At 40.1% G+C, this 20,125-nt stretch overlaps 1 protein-coding gene across 1 annotated transcript in view; it reads right to left on the reverse strand.

Moving 5' to 3' along the window:
- LOC124799002 (Down syndrome cell adhesion molecule-like protein Dscam2) overlaps positions 1 to 20,125 on the reverse strand; it is a 126,932-nt gene that overhangs the window by 57,809 nt on the left and 48,998 nt on the right. Inside the window, exon 4 of the mRNA XM_047262538.1 lies at positions 4,637 to 4,754. Coding sequence (XP_047118494.1) covers positions 4,637 to 4,754 — 118 coding nt within the window. The remainder of the gene's footprint in view (positions 1 to 4,636; positions 4,755 to 20,125) is intronic.

Genomic DNA, 20,125 nt, shown 5'->3' on the forward strand with positions numbered 1-20,125 from the left:
AACGTGCCGCAGAGCGCCGGAGAAGACAGCAAAAACAGGTTTGTACACGCCGTGAATTCCACATTGGACAGAAGGTATTAGTACATACACACTATTTATCCAACAAAGGAAAGAGTAAATGCAGTAAATTTGAGCTTCTATACGCAGGTCCATATCGGATTCGCAGCATTCCTCACCCCAATGTTGTACACGTCGAAACTTTGAGAACCAGAAAAACCAAAGGAAACCACCACATATCGAACATCAAACCTTTTATTGAATGAAGACACTTTATGATTTAACATGCTGTAATGCCATTTGCTAATTTTTATGACCACTTATGCAATTATATTCACATGAATACTTACTGATGGGACCGATGACCGTAGCAGTCTGGTCCCTTTAACCCCACAAACCAACCAACCAATACTTACTGATGATTGTCGTATTTTTTCTTGGCAAGTGCCCGGCAAGGTAAGGTTAGCAGGTCGCTTTTCTTGTCGTTATACACCCTAGACCGTGCATATTTTCCATTTTTTATGTATGTACGATTGTTTTGCTGTTTTGTTTGTATGCACTATGAAGTAGTTAAGGTATAGCAAACACCAGTTGACTTTGACATTTTTGCCTTATGATATCTCAACATCGTGACTACTTTACTTCTTTTTTTTTTGCTGCTACATTGTGATACACTGGGTACATTTTTGCCTCTGAACAATATTTATATTTTTACATATTACGTTTTCTGTCATGCTATGCTGTATGCTCAATTATGCTACTATAAACCAGTTTTTATCTAATGGGTATATGAATTAAATGCAAGACATTAATCTTTGTTCATCATTTTCAGAAAGAAATAACGTGTAAGAGAAATAAATTAAACAGAAATGGGAATTTCACCTTCGGAATGAACGAAAGAAGATGCAAAAAAAAACCTCATGAGGAAGAGTAAATGGATCAGGATTAACAAGCATTAACAAGAATATACTATATACATCGTAAAATTGCAGTCTTAACTAATTTTTTCTTTCAGAATACAAGGCGATTGATGCAGGCTGTCAGACAGAACTACACATCTTAGTTTTAGTGATGAAATATGCTAGAAATAAGGAATAGTTGTGTAATGAGTAATGAAGTGACCTTTTTTTTTGCAGATGATAATGAATGGTGATGAATAATGATGAAGAATATGCTACTATGGATAATGAAGTTTTTCTTTACAGGTGATGATAATAATGGAGTTATGATAATATAGATAATGAAGTTTTTTTTTCTTTACAGATGAGGATAATGTTGAAGTTATGTATTTATGCTATGTATTTATTTTAGTATTTGTTGCAGTTCGTTTTGACATTATGTGTTATATTGCATAGTATGATGACTGAAGGTTTTGGAAAGGACAGCTAGGGAACATTTTTTTTGTACACATTTCACTACCTGTTAATTCGAAGTTCACTACTTTTCAGCATAAAATGCGTTTCTTCTTTCAGTTTAATAATCCATTTTTGTATTTTTGCAGGAGAAATTATTTATGAAATTAATGTGCTGTAAGCAGTTGTTCATTAAACCTATGTCATTTATGAATGTGATTACATATACTCTACTTGTTTCATAATCTTGCTACAGCTGACTCATGACGAATGACGTTACACATCTTCATTTGCAGCAACAACTCAAAAGCAAATATTTTCATTCTTTAGTAATTATCCAACGCAATGCATTACTTAATATATATATATATATATATATATATATATATATATATATATATATATATATATATATATATATATATAAAAACAAAGATGAGGTGACTTACCGAACAAAAGCGCTGGCAGGTCGATAGACACACAAACAAACACAAACATACACACAAAATTCAAGCTTTCGCAACAAACTGTTGCCTCATCAGGAAAGAGGGAAGGAGAGGGGAAGACGAAAGGAAGTGGGTTTTAAGGGAGAGGGTAAGGAGTCATTCCAATCCCGGGAGCGGAAAGACTTACCTTAGGGGGAAAAAAGGACAGGTATACACTCGCACACACGCACATATCCATCCCTCTCCCTTAAAACCCACTTCCTTTCGTCTTCCCCTCTCCTTCCCTCTTTCCTGATGAGGCAACAGTTTGTTGCGAAAGCTTGAATTTTGTGTGTATGTTTGTGTTTGTTTGTGTGTCTATCGACCTGCCAGCGCTTTTGTTCGGTAAGTCACCTCATCTTTGTTTTTATATATAATTTTTCCCACGTGGAATGTTTCCTTCCATTATATATATATATATATATATATATATATATATAAAATGCTTTATAATTAGGGAATGAGTGCCAATGTTCTCTGTAAAACGATTTATGTACATTATTCTGTAATACTATGTCATTTATTAGCTCTTGTTTTCAATGATGACTTCTGATGGTTTATAATTAGGCAATGAGTGCAAATGTTCTCTGTAAAACAACTCATGAACATTATTCTGTAATACTACATACATGATACAGAAATGTTCAATAACTGGGCAATGATTGCCACCAACTATTAGTGTAATTCTCAATGAAGACTAGTATGTGACTTAATGTCCTTCACCTTCTGACCTAATTACCTGGAATTACTGCAATATCCGTCTGTCCTGTATATCCTCATGATCATGGAGCACTATATTTGGTTTTTGCACTAATTCTACGTTGGTGTACCTTACAAGAACGTGGTGTTGACACGACATGCTGTCCACCACCGTGAGCGATGGAGATACTATTATGGTCCCACTGTTTGGTGTACCTAATGTACCACCAAAAAGATAACATGGAATATTACTACGACATTTCAGTGTCTTGGCTACGCTGATTAATACTTCTGGGAAAAGAACTTCAGATTGTCTCACTTGGTGTTGTGCTTCTGTAGAAAGATATGGATTTTCAGTGCAGCTGCGTGCAACCTAAAGTGCTACAACCATGATGCAATCCTTCCCTTTCCTATCCTAATTCTTGTAACATAGTGAAAATCATTTTTGCTAACATGATTTGTATTCATGACCTATACATTTTTTGATTTGCTGATATGTTCTGAACTACAGTGCATGTGCACTTATGTCATTTGTTAATTTGTTCTGTACTCATTGTATATATATATTTTTTGTCATTACCTGATATGTTCTGTACTCGGTGCATGTGCACTATATTTACTTCATGTTCTACACCTATATATCTGTATATTCTGTGATTGTAAAGTTAGTTAGTTAACAAAAATTTGTTGCTCATGGCAAGTCCAAATGACTCACCATCGCTGCCTGCAGAGCCACTAATGTCAAAATGATCCTCCTTAAAATGCGAAAACCATTTTCTTACCGTGCTCTGTCCAATGGCATCATCCTCACACACGGCGAAAATACCGGGTGATCGAAAAGTCAGTATAAATTTGAAAACTGAATAAATCACGTTATAATGTAGATAGAGAGGTAGAAATTGATACACATGCTTCGAATGACATGGGGTTTTATTATAACCAAAAAAATACAAACGTTCAAAAAATGTCCTACAGATGGCGCTTCATCTGATCAGAATAGCAATAATTAGCATAACAAAGTAAGACAAAGCAAAGATGATGTTCTTTACAGGAAATGCTCAATATGTCCACCATCATTCATCAACAATAGCTGTAGTCGAGGAATAATGTTGTGAGCAGCACTGTAAAGCATGTCCGGAGTTATGGTGAGGCAGTGACGTTGGATGTTGTCTTTCAGCATCCCTAGAGATGTCGGTCGATCATGATACACTTGCGACTTCAGGTAACCCCAAAGCCAATAATCGCACGGACTGAGGTCTGGGGACCTGGGAGGCCAAGCATGACGAAAGTGGCGGCTGAGCACACGATCATCACCAAACGACGCACGCAAGAGATCTTTCACGCGTCTAGCAATACTTTTTTTTTTTTTTTTTTTGGTTCTAATAAAACCCCATGTCATTCCAAGCATATGTGTCAATTTTTACCTCTCTATCTACACTATTCCGTGGTTTATTAAGTTTTCAAATTTATACTGACTTTTTGATCACCCGGTATTTCTGGCTGCATCCGCTGCTGTCACCCCTCTACTGAAATCGAACAGGGTAATACGTCGGAAATGTTTGGATTCCTCCACTTGGTATTCCATTTTCTAGCGTGCACAGCTGCACTCAATATCTCCAAATGACAAAATGACAGTACGTAAACTTAAAGGGAAACAGTGAACTACAAATAATAAATGACAGTCGATACATAAATCCATAGCAATCGGTATAACGACCTGCATAACGAAATGGCTATGAACTTTTGCAACAACCAAACGTAACAGTATTTCGTAATGTACAGTCATTTAACTGTACTGTGTTTAAATCAAATACAATGTTGTCTTTCGAGTCTTTGCACATCCAAGGGACAACCATCCACAGGATCCACGGAATACGACTAGTGTAGTGCAATGTAGTCCCGAACATACAATTATAACTAGAATCGACGGAGCAACAAAGTAGTTCTGAAACTGACAACTTTCCACGTTAAGTAAATGATTTTCAGCGTCTTCGAAGTGTGTACCAGATGAAGAAAATTACCTGAAAAGATAAATGCCTTGAGTAAACAAATCGTTTCGGTTAAGAGAGCGAGCCTGCGGCGAGTCACCGCGACGCCCCTCACCTGTATGTGGGCGGGGGGAAGCCCTGGGCGGCACACACCAGGTCCGCCGGGCTGCCGGCGCGCGCCACCACGCTGGCCGCCGAGTGCTCGATGCGGGGCTGCATGTTGCCGTCCGGCTCTGCAACACACGGGGCACCGCGGCTCAGCAAGCGGAACAGACTCTGGCAATATCTCAGCTCTGCCTACTACTGTACTATCCAGCTAGCTTCAGGGCATGGAAATACAGTACAAACCACTCAGTATTTGCAGACCGCCTTCAACGGGCCAAGCACAGCAGAGAAAGATACGGTCATAAAAATCAGCAAAGACAAACATCTTCAACCTTTTCAGGAATACTTTCACAAACACAAAGCATTAACATACACTACTTAATCATCAGATGAATACTGGAAACCAGACACAATATAAAATAACCGAAAAACTCTCACAATGAAAAAAACTGAAAACTAAGCTTTTTCTTTCGCATACCTCGCTCTCTCGCCTTACCTCCCCATCCTTTTATTTTATCCCTTATTCCTCATACCTTTTCCTCCATCCCATTACCAACTCACTCTCAGTTCCCCTACCTTGCGTTCACTGAAAAATGTTCAGATATGTGTGAAATCTTATGGGACTTAACTGCTATGGTCATCAGTCCCTAAGCTTACACGCCACTTAACCTAAATTATCCTAACGACAAACACACACGTCCATGCCCGAGGGAGGACTCGAACCTCCTCCAGGACCAGCCGCACAGTCTATGACTGCAGCGCCTTTGACCGCTCGGCTAATCCCTTGCGGCTGCGTTCACTGTTCACTCTTCCTCTCCTTCTCCCCGACCCAATCCCCCCCCCCCCCCCCCGCTCCCCCCGCACGCTAATCACCATTCGCCGCGCGGGGTTGCCGTCCGGTCAAGGGCGCTTTGCCACGGATCGCGCGGCTCCCCCGTCGGAGGTTCGAGTCCTCCCTTGGGTATGAGTGTGTGTTTGTTGTCCTTAGTGTAAGTTAGTTTAAGTTACATTAACTAGTGTGTAAGCCTAGGGACCGATCACCTCAAGTCCGGAATCACACGGCTGCTACGGTCGCGGGTTCGAATCCTGGCTCGGACATGGATGTGTGTGATGTCCTTAGTTAGGTTCTAAGTCTAGGTGACTAATGATCTCAGATAGTGCTTAGAGCCAGTTGAACCATTTTTCAATGACCTCAGATATTTCGTCTCGTAGAACTTACCACAAATTTCCAACTACCAATCACCATTCGGATCTTGAACTCTATCACTACTCCTTAATTTAAACCTTAAGTAAGTACACAGTAACGTAATTAAAAGACATATCACAAGCGTCTGACAAATCACAAATAAAGAGAACATTTATAGAGCAAAGGAAAAGTAGCAGTTAATTAGGTAATACTACTCACACAAAACACGCAGAGAAAATGTTAGCCAGAAAGATGTAAACAAACAGTAGTGGGGCTACATTGTGTTGTGTTTAGCATCAAGAAATGCGTAGTTCTGAAAAGCAATGTGGGTTTAAGTGAAAAAAAAAACAGTGTCAAACGAAGGAATACCTAAAAAAACGTGCAAGCAGACTGCGTTTTCTGGTGGGAGCTAAAATTGAATATCAAAGACCGTTAATAAAATCCAAATCTTTTGTGCTGGGCTGTTTCTCGATCTTATCGCCAGCAAAATTCAAAATATGTTTCGTTACAGGCCACTTATGATGCTTTATTTTAATAAAAGGAAACGCGTTTGTTGATAAAACACGCATTTTCTGTAGTTACGAAGATGGATTCAAAATACCTTTAACAATAACTCAAGTATATGAAATATATACGTCCTAAGGAAGAACACCGTACTGTTATAGCTCTTGCACCCGTTTCTATGATGTTATTACACGATAACAGCCTTGCTGCGGTGTTTTCTATGTGTTTCCTGTACGATACAGTTAGTCCAGTAAAAAGCCCACAACAAACTAAAACCAACATCTCCTTACCACTCTCCACACGTATAAAGTCTTTCTCATACTCACTCTGCGCTGTGAAAATGCCACCGGATTTCTCTGCCTAGGGAACAACGTTTTTTCATACGTGTGGCTTACTTTCTGAATTCATTTACTCTTCCTCGACTCTAATAATTCATCACCCAATCAGTCACCCTACCCTCCTCACTACATTGAGTAGGAATGCATATTTTAAACGTTCCGTAAACTGTACGTTAAATATTGTATCAAAATTTCTTATCCGACGCATCTATATGTTAATGTCTCACTAACACTATCAAATGTGTACAATAACATGATAGTTCGATGGCAGTGGATGCAGAGAACGGAGGAATCGGGACATCTACGAATACAATCCAGAAGTCACTTTACGATGCGTGGCAGAGGGTACTGGTTCTGCAAGTGCCATTCCACAGTGACACTCCCCCCCTCCCCATCAACCCCACCCCTTCTGTCTTTCTGTCTTAGTTACGAAAGTTGGGCGGGAAGAACGATTGTTTGACTGTTGGTAACCCTTTGTGTGCGCTCTCTAAATTTACTTACATGAACTTTTCACCATATCTCTATATATAAATTGAAGTAGCATTCTCGTGTCGGTCTGTATATGCGGGCTAATCTTAGAAACTGCTGTAAGGACTTTGATATGGTTTTGACTAATAGATACACTGATTCACGAGGAACTTTTATGTGTATGATTTATAAATATTTCGTACAAATCGTCCGAATTATGATGAATCAAAGGGAACTTGTGGAAATGATGCCACAGTCATTTAGCGAACAGTTAGAATAACTCGGGAGACCAGCAGTGCCTCGCGAACGCAGAAAGCCGGATCTAATTTGCCACTCATGTGGTGGTCTAACGGTTTCAGTGCCTTCGGGGCTGAGTCATAGTTTTTTAATGTAGAGCTTTATTAATTCAAAGAAGATTTATTAATTTTTCGCAGCGAAGTCATTAGTTCCTTGAGGACTAGATCTTACGTTTTGAAGAACAGTTTTTCTGTTTTTCAAAGACTTTTCAAGATGACATTTCCGTCTTTCAAGAAAAGAATTTTGTTTTCAAGAGAATTTTTTTCTGTTAAAAAAAATTACACAACAAAAAATGGGTCTCTTAGTTTAAAATATGGGAAAAGCTGTAAAAAATGTGAAGTTCGCAAGATGGAGCCTTATTTTGAGCAGGTTTTTTCTTTTTCCATCCTGTTATAAAGAAAAAAGCGGTCAAGGCATTAGACTGACAAGTTGCTGGTCCGTGTTCAATTCTCGGTTATGACTGTTATTCATTCCATGTTTTTTGGTGTATCTGATAAAATTGTGATAAGGGTAATACCTTCCTTTCCTTTTCTTTCAGTGAAACATCGCCACGTGTGATTGATAATCAGTTGAGTACATATAGTGTAAAAAAAGAAAGAAAAACATGGCCGAGGTGGTTAAGACAACCGTTCTAGAAAAATTGAACATCCTAGTTAGGCACAAATTTTCACATGTCACCTTTTCTTTTTAGGCTGTATACGCACTTCGAAATACTGCATGAGACAATTCCAGACTGCCAGTTTCTGCTTCCTTTAGATTACCAATCGCAATTTGCACACTTAATTCACTGCAAATTCTTCAAACAACGGGCAGTAAGTTAATCAGCTTTGGACTATCGTAATAACTATGACCAATAATGAAAAGATAACCATCTCATCATCAGGCTGTGATGTGAGATGTACGGTTTGAGATAATCAAATATTTTTAACGAATAATTTCCCTGGAATCGTTTGAGAATAACTGCGTAGCGAAAAATATGTGAATCCAAAATATGTGGTGTTTTATTTTTTATGCTACAAATAAAACTTTTTCCAAAAACTACTTCAGCAACTTACATACAGTACGTTCTTTCAGCGCGCAGCAGATGACTTAGCTTCCAGCTTTCCACCCACCTTGAATCAAAGATAAATGAGGACGCGATCCTTTGCATGGAAGGTCATAGACGTCTACCCTTATTTTTTTATTTCGTATGTGTCACCTCAGCCAACCTCCTACACATATTTACTCTCTCACACGTAGCCAATGATTCGCATACGATATTTAAACTTATTATAAATATATTACACTACTGGCCATTAAAATTGCTACACCAAGAAGAAATGTAGATGATAATGGGGTATTCATTGGACAAATATATTATACTAGAACTGACAATGTGATTACATCTTCACGCAATATGGGTGCATAGATCCTGAGAAATCAGTACCCAGAACAACCACCTCTGGCCGTAATAATGGCCTTGATACGCCTGGGCATTGAGTCAGAGCTTGAATGGCGTGTACAGGTACAGCTGCCCATGCAGCTTCAACACGATAAGACAGTTCATCAAGAGTAGTCACTGGCGTATTGTGACGAGCCAGTTGCTCGGCCACCATTGACCAGACGTTTTCAATTGGTGAGAGATCTGGAGAATGTGCTGGCCAGGGCAGCAGACGAACATTTTCTGTATCCAGAAAGGCCCGTACAGGACCTGCAACATGCGGTCGTGCATTATCCTGCTGAAATGTAGGGTTTCACAGGGATCGAATGAAGGGTAGAGCCACGGGTCGTAACACATCTGAAATGTAAAGTCCACTGTTCAAAGTGCCGACAATGCGAACAAGAGGAGACCGAGACGTGTAACCGATGGCACCCCATGTCATCACGCCGGGTAATACGCCAGTATGGAGATGACGAATACACGCTTCCAATGTGCGTTCACCGCGATGTCGCCAAACACGGATGCGACCATCATGATGCTGTAAACAGAACCTTGATTCATCCGAAAAAATGACCTTTTGCCATTCGTGCACACAGGTTCGTCGTAGAGTACATCATCGCAGGCGATCCTGTGATGCAGCGTCAAGGGTAACCGCAGCCATGCTCTCCGAGCTGATAGTCCATGCTGCTGCAAACGTCGTCGAACAGTTATTGCAGATGGTTGTTGTCTTGCAAACGTCCCCATATGTTGTCTCAGGGATCGAGATGTGGCTGCACGATCTGCTACAGCCATGCGGATAATATGCCTGTCATCCTTACTGCTAGTGATACGAGCACGTTGGGATCCAGCACGGAGTTCCGTATTACCCTCCTGAACCCACCGATTCCATATTCTGCTAACAGTCATTGGATCACGACCAACGTGAGCAGCAATGTCGCGAATGATAAAGCGCAATGGCGTTAGGCTACAATCCGACCATTATCAAAGTCGGAAACGTGATGGTACGCATTTCTCCTCCTTACACGAGGCATCACAACAACGTTTCACCAGGCAACGCCGGTCAACTGCTGCTTTCCTCATGTCAGCATGTTGTAGGTGTCGCCACCGGCGCCAACCTTGTGTGAATGCTCTGAAAAGCTAATCATTTCATATCACAGCATCTTCTTTCTTTCGCGTCTGTAGCACGTCATCTTCGTGGTGTCGCAATTTTAATGGCCAGCAGTGTACATAATGATGTGCTTCCATTATTGCCAATTCAATACGGTACTCTCAACATATATGCCTTCAGACAACTTTCCTACTGTGCGCTGCTTTCATTGTATAAGTTGTATGGAAGTGATGATATTTAATTAGTTAACGTTGTTCTCTGAAATTTAACATAACTCGGCCCGCAAAAGAAACACACTGCGCCACACAAGTCGTTTGGTCGCAGATAATTAATGCTACTCGTGTGGAGCCGGGTCGGGTCGCTACTATCATACGGGGTGTTACGGGTATAAGTGTAGATATTGTGATCATTGGTACTTTTATTACCCACTTCAGTGTGTTAATTATTTTTTCTCTGCGTCTAACAGTCTTCTCGTAAGCCGGCCGGTGTGACCGAGCGGTTCTAGTCGCTTCAGTCTGGAACCGCGCGACCGCTACGGTCGCAGGTTCGAATACTGCCTCGGGCATGGATGTGTGTGATGTCCTTAGGTTAGTTAGGTTTACGTAGTTCTAAGTTCTAAGGGACTGATGACCTCAGATGTTAAGTCCCATAGTGCTCAGAGCCATTTGATCCATCTTCTCGTAAACACGTCAAAGAATTTACCACGTGTTGTTTTCGGCACCATCGATACTGCACCATTACGTGGACTATGCCTGTCAGTATCGACTAACTGTTTTGCGTTCACGCGTCCGCACTTCGACACTTAGCTTGCTACGCAGGGGAAAACAAGCTTTAATGGCATACGTCTCCTCATAGATATAATTATTAGTTTGCAAATGAAGTAAATACTAATTTAATGGTTTTCAGTACACTATCCTCAGTAACCAATAAAAATATGTGCATTTATACCCCTAACAGCCCGTATGTAAGAGGAAGCAATATATTGGTTGGCTTTTCTAGCAACGTAGAATCTCGGATTTTCAACATTAAACCCCACTGCTATGTACAACACTTCTTGTGTAGCGTCTGCCACCGGAGTTGGATGATCTCCGTGATACTTTCGCACATACTGAACGAACTCATGATGGAACGCACCGCTTACTTTGGATATTCACTGTTTTGTCTGTTAATGCTATCTGATAAACATTCCAGACTGAGGGGAAATACTGAAATATCGGTTGGATGAGGGTTTTGTAAGCTACCTCTTTCGTGGGTGGATAACTATTGCTGAGCGTTCTTCCCGTGAATCTGTCTGGAATCTGCATTTCCTACGATTAGTTTCATGTACTAATTCTACTTTAAACTGCTCCCACGCATGCTACCAGCTATTTAATGTACGTGATTGGTCAGCGTGACAGAATGTCAATTCTAAGGGCCCGGGTTCGATTTCCGGCTGCGTCGCAGATTTTCTCCGCTCAGGGACTGGGTGTTGTCATAATCATCATCATTTCATCCTCATCGACACGCAAGTCGTCGAAGTGGCGTCAAATCGAAAGACTTGCACCCGGCGAATGGTCTGGCCGACGGGAGGCCCTAGTCACACGACATTTATTTAGTGTATGTGATTGTTTTCAGCTGATTGTTTCACAACTGTGTAGGGAAACAACAACACGTCTTTTACTCCTGTATATGCGCAATACGTTACATGTGTTTATTTTGAGGGTAAGCTGCCGATCCATGCACCAAGCGTCGACCATCTGCAGGTCTCCCTTTATTTCGCTATGATCTTATAGCGTTACTACTTTACTGTGTACAACGGTATCATCCACGAACAGCGTCATGAAGCTGCCGACGTTATCAACTACGTCATTTATATATATTGTGAAAAATAATGATCCTATAACACTCATTTTGGGCACGTCTTAATTCCATTAAGAATTAAATGCTGTGTTCTATTTATCAGAAACTCTTCAATGCAGTCACAAAGCTAGTCAAACATTCCGCACGCTCGTGTTTTCTTCATTAGGCGACAATACTAAACTGCATCGTTTACCTTCCGGTAATCAAGGAATACGGCATCTACCTGGGCGCTGGTGTATACTGAATTCTGTGTCTCGCGGAGGAACTGAGCGAGCTGGATATCACAAGAACTTTTTCACGAAATGCTTGTTGATTCTTACAAAGAAGATTTTTCGTCTTCAGAAAAGACGCAATAAGCGATCATAAAATCTGTTCCCAGTTGTCTACAACAGACGTTAGCGACATTGGCTTGCAGCGATGTGCATCTGCACGACTACCGTTCTTCAAAACGAGAATGACACGCCTGATATCCATATCATTTCGAATCCTTACTTCCTCCAGGAACAGCTGCTGGACGAGCATCCTTTCGCATATCCTATGTAGAATCGTATAGGTATCCCATCACGTCCAATCGCCTTTCCTCGACTGGCTTTAGTTACTTTTTCTATCCTGCATTCACTTATTTCTATACTTGTCATTTTGCTGTTCCTACGACTTTTGATGGGAGGAATCGTAGTGTGGTCTTCCATTGTGGAACAGTTTCGGAAAAAAGAATTTAGCTTTTAGTCTTTCTCTTTGTCGCCATTCGAGTGGACAAGTTGCTTTGATCCGTTTATTGAATTAAAGATGAGACCAAGTGTTCTTAGGATTGTGTGCCAGATTGGTATAGGGAATTTTACTTTTTGGATTCGTTGAATGTTTCACGTATATCTCTCCTCACGCTGGTTTTGGCTGTGTCCCCTTTCTCTTCGTCCTCAGGGTTTTGGCTACATTTAAGTATGTGGTGAAACACACTGCTTTCGGAGCAGCTTTCTATTGCGGCCTTTTATTCAGGCTGTTGAATCACTAAGTGTCTTTCCCATTCCAAAGAACTCTGTTTGTTACATATTTATCTTAGCCATATTGTACAATACACCTGAATTTTGTACATTTACAAAACATTTTTAGTCTCAGAGTCAAATTTTGATGTTGGCTACTCATTTCTTGTCGAATTTATAAGCAGAAATATGTTCCCACTTTCCTTTACATTATTATTAATATCCGTAATCAGTGATGCTCTAACGGTCTTATGATCACTAACCCCTTACTCTATAGTAAAAAATAGGCCCGAGTTTTTTCAACTCAATGAACATGAAGTCTAACAAGCTACATGCAATAGCGGTTTTTCTGGAATAAACGATTTCGAATAATATAAAACGAATCCGTTCACTACTACCCCGCCCTGTAACATGAGTCTTCCGATTTGTAACGGGTAAAATGAATTCTCGCCTTAATACTATAATATGACTGGCGAAATTACGTGTGGTCTTCAACAAATTCTCTCTAAAATGTTCCGTCACAACGACTCCAGAGGCAAGGGGTCTATAAAAAAGCAGCCGGTTACTGTATTTGATCCAGCTTTAACACTTACCTCCATCCAAGATGTTTAGCATTCTGAATCTGTTTTAATAGGCATTACCGTATAATTTACGGTTATAAACACGCCTCCATCACTTGGTTCCAGCTGATTTTTACAATATAGATAATAAGAGATTTTTAAAATTTCATTGCATTTCACATCTGGCTGCAACCAGTTTCCTGTTGCTAGTAGCCCTGCTATGCGCGCATTATTACCATTATAATGAGAGTAGCTCTGTGATCCTTCCATGGATGTTTCTGCAGTTAACTAAAGCTGTATTAACATTTAATTTCTCCCAGTTTCCATGACGAAAGATACTCTTTGTAATTAGTGTGGCTAATTTTCCTGCTTTTCGAAACCAGTATGTAATTTAACGTGCTTGTAGAGAGGTTTCTCTATCCCGAAAAACCGATATGTACTCGCCATTCGTGCTCTGGAGAATCTGTTTTATCTGACCGTCTCACGAAGTGACAAGTTATAATGCGCTTATTTCACACATATATACCCTCCACGCCGCCCATGCGACACGTAACACGCTCCCTCTCTCACATCACGAAGACAAGATTTTCCTGCTATTATTGATAAATGCTAAAGTTGTTTGTGAATGATAGAAACATGTTTTATATGAGATCGACGAAATATTAAAGCAATGTTTGATATATTTTTGTTTTGCAGTTATTCTATTTTATCTTTTTTTTATGAAATTGCTTCTTCTAGCATTGTATGATAAATGTGTGTGGTTTTATTTATTTTTACTACATCATTCTTCTGTTCCACGTTACAAATCACCAATTTTCCAATAAAACCTGAATCAGACATTAAAAATTTCAATTTTGCTATAATACCGAAGAATATAATAATTCCAATTCCAAAGAAAGCAGGTGTTGTCAGATGTGAAAATTACCGAACTATCAGTTTAATAAGCCATGGCTGCAAAATACTAACAAGAATTCTTTACAGACGAATGGAAAAACTGGTAGAAGCCGACCTCGGGGTAGATCAGTTTGGATTCCGTAGAAATGTTGGAACACGTGAGGCAATACTGATCCTACGACTCATCTTAGAAGCTAGATTAAGGAAAGGCAAACCTACGTTTCTAGCATTTGTAGACTTAGAGAAAGCTTTTGACAACATTGACTGTAATACTCTCTTTCAAATTCTGAATGTGGCAGGGGTAAAATACAGGGATCGAAAGGCTATTTACAATTTGTACAGAAACCAGATGGCAGTTTTAAGAGTCGAGGGACATGAAAGGGAAGCAGTGGTTGGGGAGGGGGTGAGACAGGGTTGTAGCCTATCCCTGATGTTATTCAATCTGTATATTGAGCAAGCAGTAAAGGAAACAAAAGAAAAATTCGGAGTAGGTATTGAAATCCATGGAGAAGAAATAAAAACTTTGAGGTTCGCCGATGACATTGCAATTCTGTCAGAGACAGCAAAGGACTTGGAAGAGCAGTTGAATGGAATGGACAGTGTCTTGAGAGGAGTATATAAGATGAACATCAACAAAAGCAAAACGAGGATAATGGAATGTAGTAGAATTAAGTCGGGTGATGCTGAGGGAATTAGATTAGGAAATGAGACGCTTAAAGTAGTAAATGAGTTTTGCTATTTCGGGAACAAAATAACTGATGATGGTCGAAGCAGAGAGGATATAAAATGTAGACTGGCAGTGGCAAGGAAAGTGTTTCTGAAGAAGAGAAATTTGTTAACATCGAGTATAGATTTAAGTGTCAGGAAATCGTTTCTGAAAATATTTGTTTTGAGGGTAGTCATGTATGGAAGTGAAACGTGGACGATAAATAGTTTGGACAAGAAGAGAATAGAAGCTTTCGAAATGTGGTGCTACGGAAGAATGCTGAAGATTAGATGGGTAGATCACATAACTAATGAGGAGGTATTGAATAGGATTGGGGAGAAGAGAAATTTGTGGCACAACTTGATTAGAAGAAGGGATGGGTTGGTAGGGCATATCCTGAGGCATCAAGGGATGACCAATTTAGTATTGGAGGGCAGCGTGGAGGGTAAAAATCGTAGAGGGAGATCAAGAGATGAATACACTAAACAGATTCAGAAGGATATAGGTTGCAGTAGGTACTGGGAGATGAAGAAGCTTGCACAGGATAGAGTAGCATGGAGAGCTGCGTCAAACCAGTCTCTGGACTGAGGATTTGTAAGTAACAGACAGGAGACTAGCTAGTAGGATAAAAATGTTCCATCGGTTACACAGCCCTTTTTTTTAAATCCTGAATCAGTTTCTAGATGGTTCAGCGCTCTCAGTTTGTGGAGGAATTTAGTAAGAAACTGATCGCATACATAAAGAAAGCCCTTGTCAGAAGCTGACCCAACAAACCTAACGAACAGATAATGCGGATACGACCATAAACAACCAAAGCTACTTGGGAGACTACCATAGTGTACGCTTACTTATGATAGTTTACGGTAGCCTATGGTAGTTTTACAACTCTAATATTTACCAAATTTTTAATACGCTCTTGTAAAACGTACGACACATTTTATTATATACAGCGTTGACATCTTTTCATATTGTAGCATCTCAGGTTGTTCCGAGCGAACGTTTGTTTTAAGATAGCTTGCTGCATGTAACTTTGGGGCTGACATCTAGCGGCCTAACCAAGAGACACAGGAGCATCTGTCTCTGCCTGCCGTGGGAAACCTATTCAAGGTCTCTTACTGGACGCTTACATTCACCACCTATAAGAACGTAAATAAATGATATTAAATATTATGCCACCCTTTTAAAATCTGAACACTCCCTTTTGTTATACAGGAGAAGATTGTAAAAAATTTAAACATTGTAACTATCATAGTTTCGGAGATAAAAAAATACTAAAAAGTAAAAAACTGACACTTAGGGAACTAAATTCAGTTAGGAAATATGATAGTTTATCTTTCAGTATAATTGGAAAACACAAACCGAACTCTCAGTGTGCAGAAATAATTAATTGAGATTTTCATATTGTTGTTGTAGTTGTCTTCAGTCCTGAGACTGGTTTGATGCAGCTCTCCATGCTAATCTATCCTGTGCAAGATCCTTCATCTCCCAGTACCTACTGCAACCTACATCCTTCTGAATCTGCTTAGTGTATTCATCTCTTGGTCTCCCTCTACGATTTTACCCTCCACGCTGCCCTCCAATGCTAAATTTGTGATCCCTTGATGCCTCAAAACATGTCCTACCAACAAATCCCTTCTTCTAGTGAAGTTGTGCCACAAACTTCTCTTATCCCCAATCCTATTCAGTACCTCCTCATTAGTTACGTGATATACCCACCTAATCTTCAACATTCTTCCGTAGCACCACATTTCGAAAGCTTCTATTCTCTTCTTGTCCAAACTAGTTATCGTCCATGTTTCACTTCCATACATGGCTACACTCCATACAAATACTTTCAGAAACGACTTCCTGACACTTAAATCTATACTCGATGTTAACAAATTTTTCTTCTTCAGAAATGCTTTCCTTGCCATTGCCAGCCTACATTGTAAATCCTCTCTACATCGACCATCATCAGTTATTTTGCTCCCCAAATAGCAAAACTCCTTTACTACTTTAAGCGTCTCATTTCCTAATCTAATTCCCTCAGCATCACCCGACTTAATTCTACTACATTCCATTATCCTCGTTTTGCTTTTGTTGATGTTCATCTTATATCCTCCTTTCAAGACACTGTCCATTCCGTTCAACTGCTCTTCCAAGTCGTTTGCTGTCTCTGACAGAATTACAATGTCATCGGCGAACCTCAAAATTTTTATTTCTTCTCCCTGGATTTTAATACCTACTCCGAATTTTTCTTTTGTTTCCTTTACTGCTTGCGCAATATATTCATATTAAAACTTTAATTATTTTTTGTTTCTGTAATATAAAATTAGACAAAGTTACAATTTGTGTCTAATACGGATGTGGGAGTAAATGTGAGTAAATGAGTGTGTATGTGGGACATTAATTTCAATGTTGCATTATATACCGTCTTAAGTAACCTGCAGGAGTTTCACAAGCCTGTCGTGGGAAAATAATCCTAGGGGATTTACTCACTTTGCTGATGACGAATGTCTAGGTGTGTTTGCTATGCTACAGAGCAACCAGAAAGTCAGCTGGAATAAAATCTGTATGTAAAGAATATTTCTAGAATTGTCTTTTCGTTTTCGTTTATTAAACATTACTTTAATATTTGCATGTCATACTGATGCAAATGCGTCTGTGTATAAGGATTGGTGCAGGCCAGTTTTGGCGCGAGTATGATCATGAGCCCCCCCATGAACCATGGACCTTGCCGTTGGTGGGGAGGCTTGCGTGCCTCAGCGATACAGATAGCCGTACCGTAGGTGCAACCACAACGGAGGGGTATCTGTTGAGAGGCCAGACAAACGTGTGGTTCCTGAAGAGGGGCAGCAGCCTTTTCAGTAGTTGCAAGGGCAACAGTCTGGATGATTGACTGATCTGGCCTTGTAACAATAACCAAAACGGCCTTGCTGTGCTGGTACTGCGAACGGCTGAAAGCAAGGGGAAACTACAGCCGTAATTTTTCCCGAGGGCATGCAGCTTTACTGTATGATTACATGATGATGGCGTCCTCTTGGGTAAAATATTCCGGAGGTAAAATAGTCCCCCATTCGGATCTCCGGGCGGGGACTACTCAAGATGAAAGAAAACTGGCGTTCTACGGATCGGAGCGTGGAATGTCAGATCCCTTAATCGGGCAGGTAGGTTAGAAAATTTAAAAAGGGAAATGGATAGGTTGAAGTTAGATATAGTGGGAATTAGTGAAGTTCGGTGGCAGGAGGAACAAGACTTCTGGTCAGGTGACTACAGGGTTATAAACACAAAATCAAATAGGGGTAATGCAGGAGTAGGTTTAATAATGAATAGGAAAATAGGAATGCTGGTAAGCTACTACAAACAGCATAGTGAACGCATTATTGTGGCCAAGATAGATACGAAGCCCACGCCTACTACAGTAGTGCAAGTTTATATGCCAACTAGCTCTGCAGATGACGAAGAAATTGAAGAAATGTATGATGAAATAAAAGAAATTATTCAGATTGTGAAGGGAGACGAAAATTTAATAGTCATGGGTGACTGGAATTCGAGTGTAGGAAAAGGGAGAGAAGGAAACATAGTAGGTGAATATGGATTGGGGGACAGAAATGAAAGAGGAAGCCGCCTGGTCGAATTTTGCACAGAGCACAACATAATCATAACTAACACTTGGTTTAAGAATCATGAAAGAAGGTTGTATACATGGAAGAACCCTGGAGATACTAAAAGGTTTAAGATAGATTATATAATGGTAAGACAGAGATTTAGGAACCAGGTTTTAAATTGTAAGACCTTTCCAGGGGCAGATGTGGACTCTGACCACAATCTATTGGTTATGACCTGTAGATTAAAACTGAAGAAACTGCAAAAAGCTGGGAATTTAAGGAGATGGGACCTGGATAAACTAAAAGAACCAGAGGTTGTACAGAGATTCAGGGAGAGCATAAGGGAGCAATTGACAGGAATGGGGGAAATAAATACAGTAGAAGAAGAATGGGTAGCTTTGAGGGATGAAGTAGTGAAGGCAGCTGAGGATCAAGTAGGTAAAAAGACGAGGGCTAGTAGAAATCCTTGGGTAACAGAAGAAATATTGAATTTAATTGATGAAAGGAGAAAATATAAAAATGCAGTAAGTGAAACAGGCAAAAAGGAATACAAACGTCTCAAAAATGAGATCGACAGGAAGTGCAAAATGGCTAAGCAGGGATGGCTAGAGGACAAATGTAAGGATGTAGAGGCCTATCTCACTAGGGGTAAGATAGATACCGCCTACAGGAAAATTAAAGAGACCTTTGGAGATAAGAGAACGACTAGTATGAATATCAAGAGCTCAGATGGAAACCCAGTTCTAAGCAAAGAAGGGAAAGCAGAAAGGTGGAAGGAGTATATAGAGGGTCTATACAAGGGCGATGTACTTGAGGACAATATTATGGAAATGGAAGAGGATGTAGATGAAGATGAAATGGGAGATATGATACTGCGTGAAGAGTTTGACAGAGCACTGAAAGACCTGAGTCGAAACAAGGCCCCCGGAGTAGACAATATTCCATTGGAACTACTGACGGCCGTGGGAGAGCCAGTCCTGACAAAACTCTACCATCTGGTGAGCAAGATGTATGAAACAGGCGAAATACCCTCAGACTTCAAGAAGAATATAATAATTCCAATCCCAAAGAAAGCAGGTGTTGACAGATGTGAAAAATTACCGAACTATCAGCTTAATAAGTCACAGCTGCAAAATACTAACACGAATTCTTTACAGACGAATGGAAAACCTAGTAGAAGCCAACCTCGGGGAAGATCAGTTTGGATTCCGTAGAAACACTGGAACACGTGAGACAATACTGACCTTACGACTTATCTTAGAAGAAAGATTAAGGAAAGGCAAACCTACGTTTCTAGCATTTGTAGACTTAGAGAAAGCTTTTGACAATGTTGACTGGAATACTCTCTTTCAAATTCTAAAGGTGGCAGGGGTAAAATATAGGGAGCGAAAGGCTATTTACTATTTGTACAGAAACCAGATGGCAGTTATAAGAGTCGAGGGACATGAAAGGGAAGCAGTGGTTGGGAAGGGAGTAAGACAGGGTTGTAGCCTCTCTCCGATGTTGTTCAATCTGTATATTGAGCAAGCAGTAAAGGAAACAAAAGAAAAATTCGGAGTAGGTATTAAAATTCATGGCGAAGAAATAAAAACTTTGAGGTTCGCCGATGACATTG

Source organism: Schistocerca piceifrons, chromosome 5 (genome assembly GCF_021461385.2).
Source record: "Schistocerca piceifrons isolate TAMUIC-IGC-003096 chromosome 5, iqSchPice1.1, whole genome shotgun sequence".
Lineage (NCBI taxonomy): Eukaryota > Metazoa > Arthropoda > Insecta > Orthoptera > Acrididae > Schistocerca > Schistocerca piceifrons.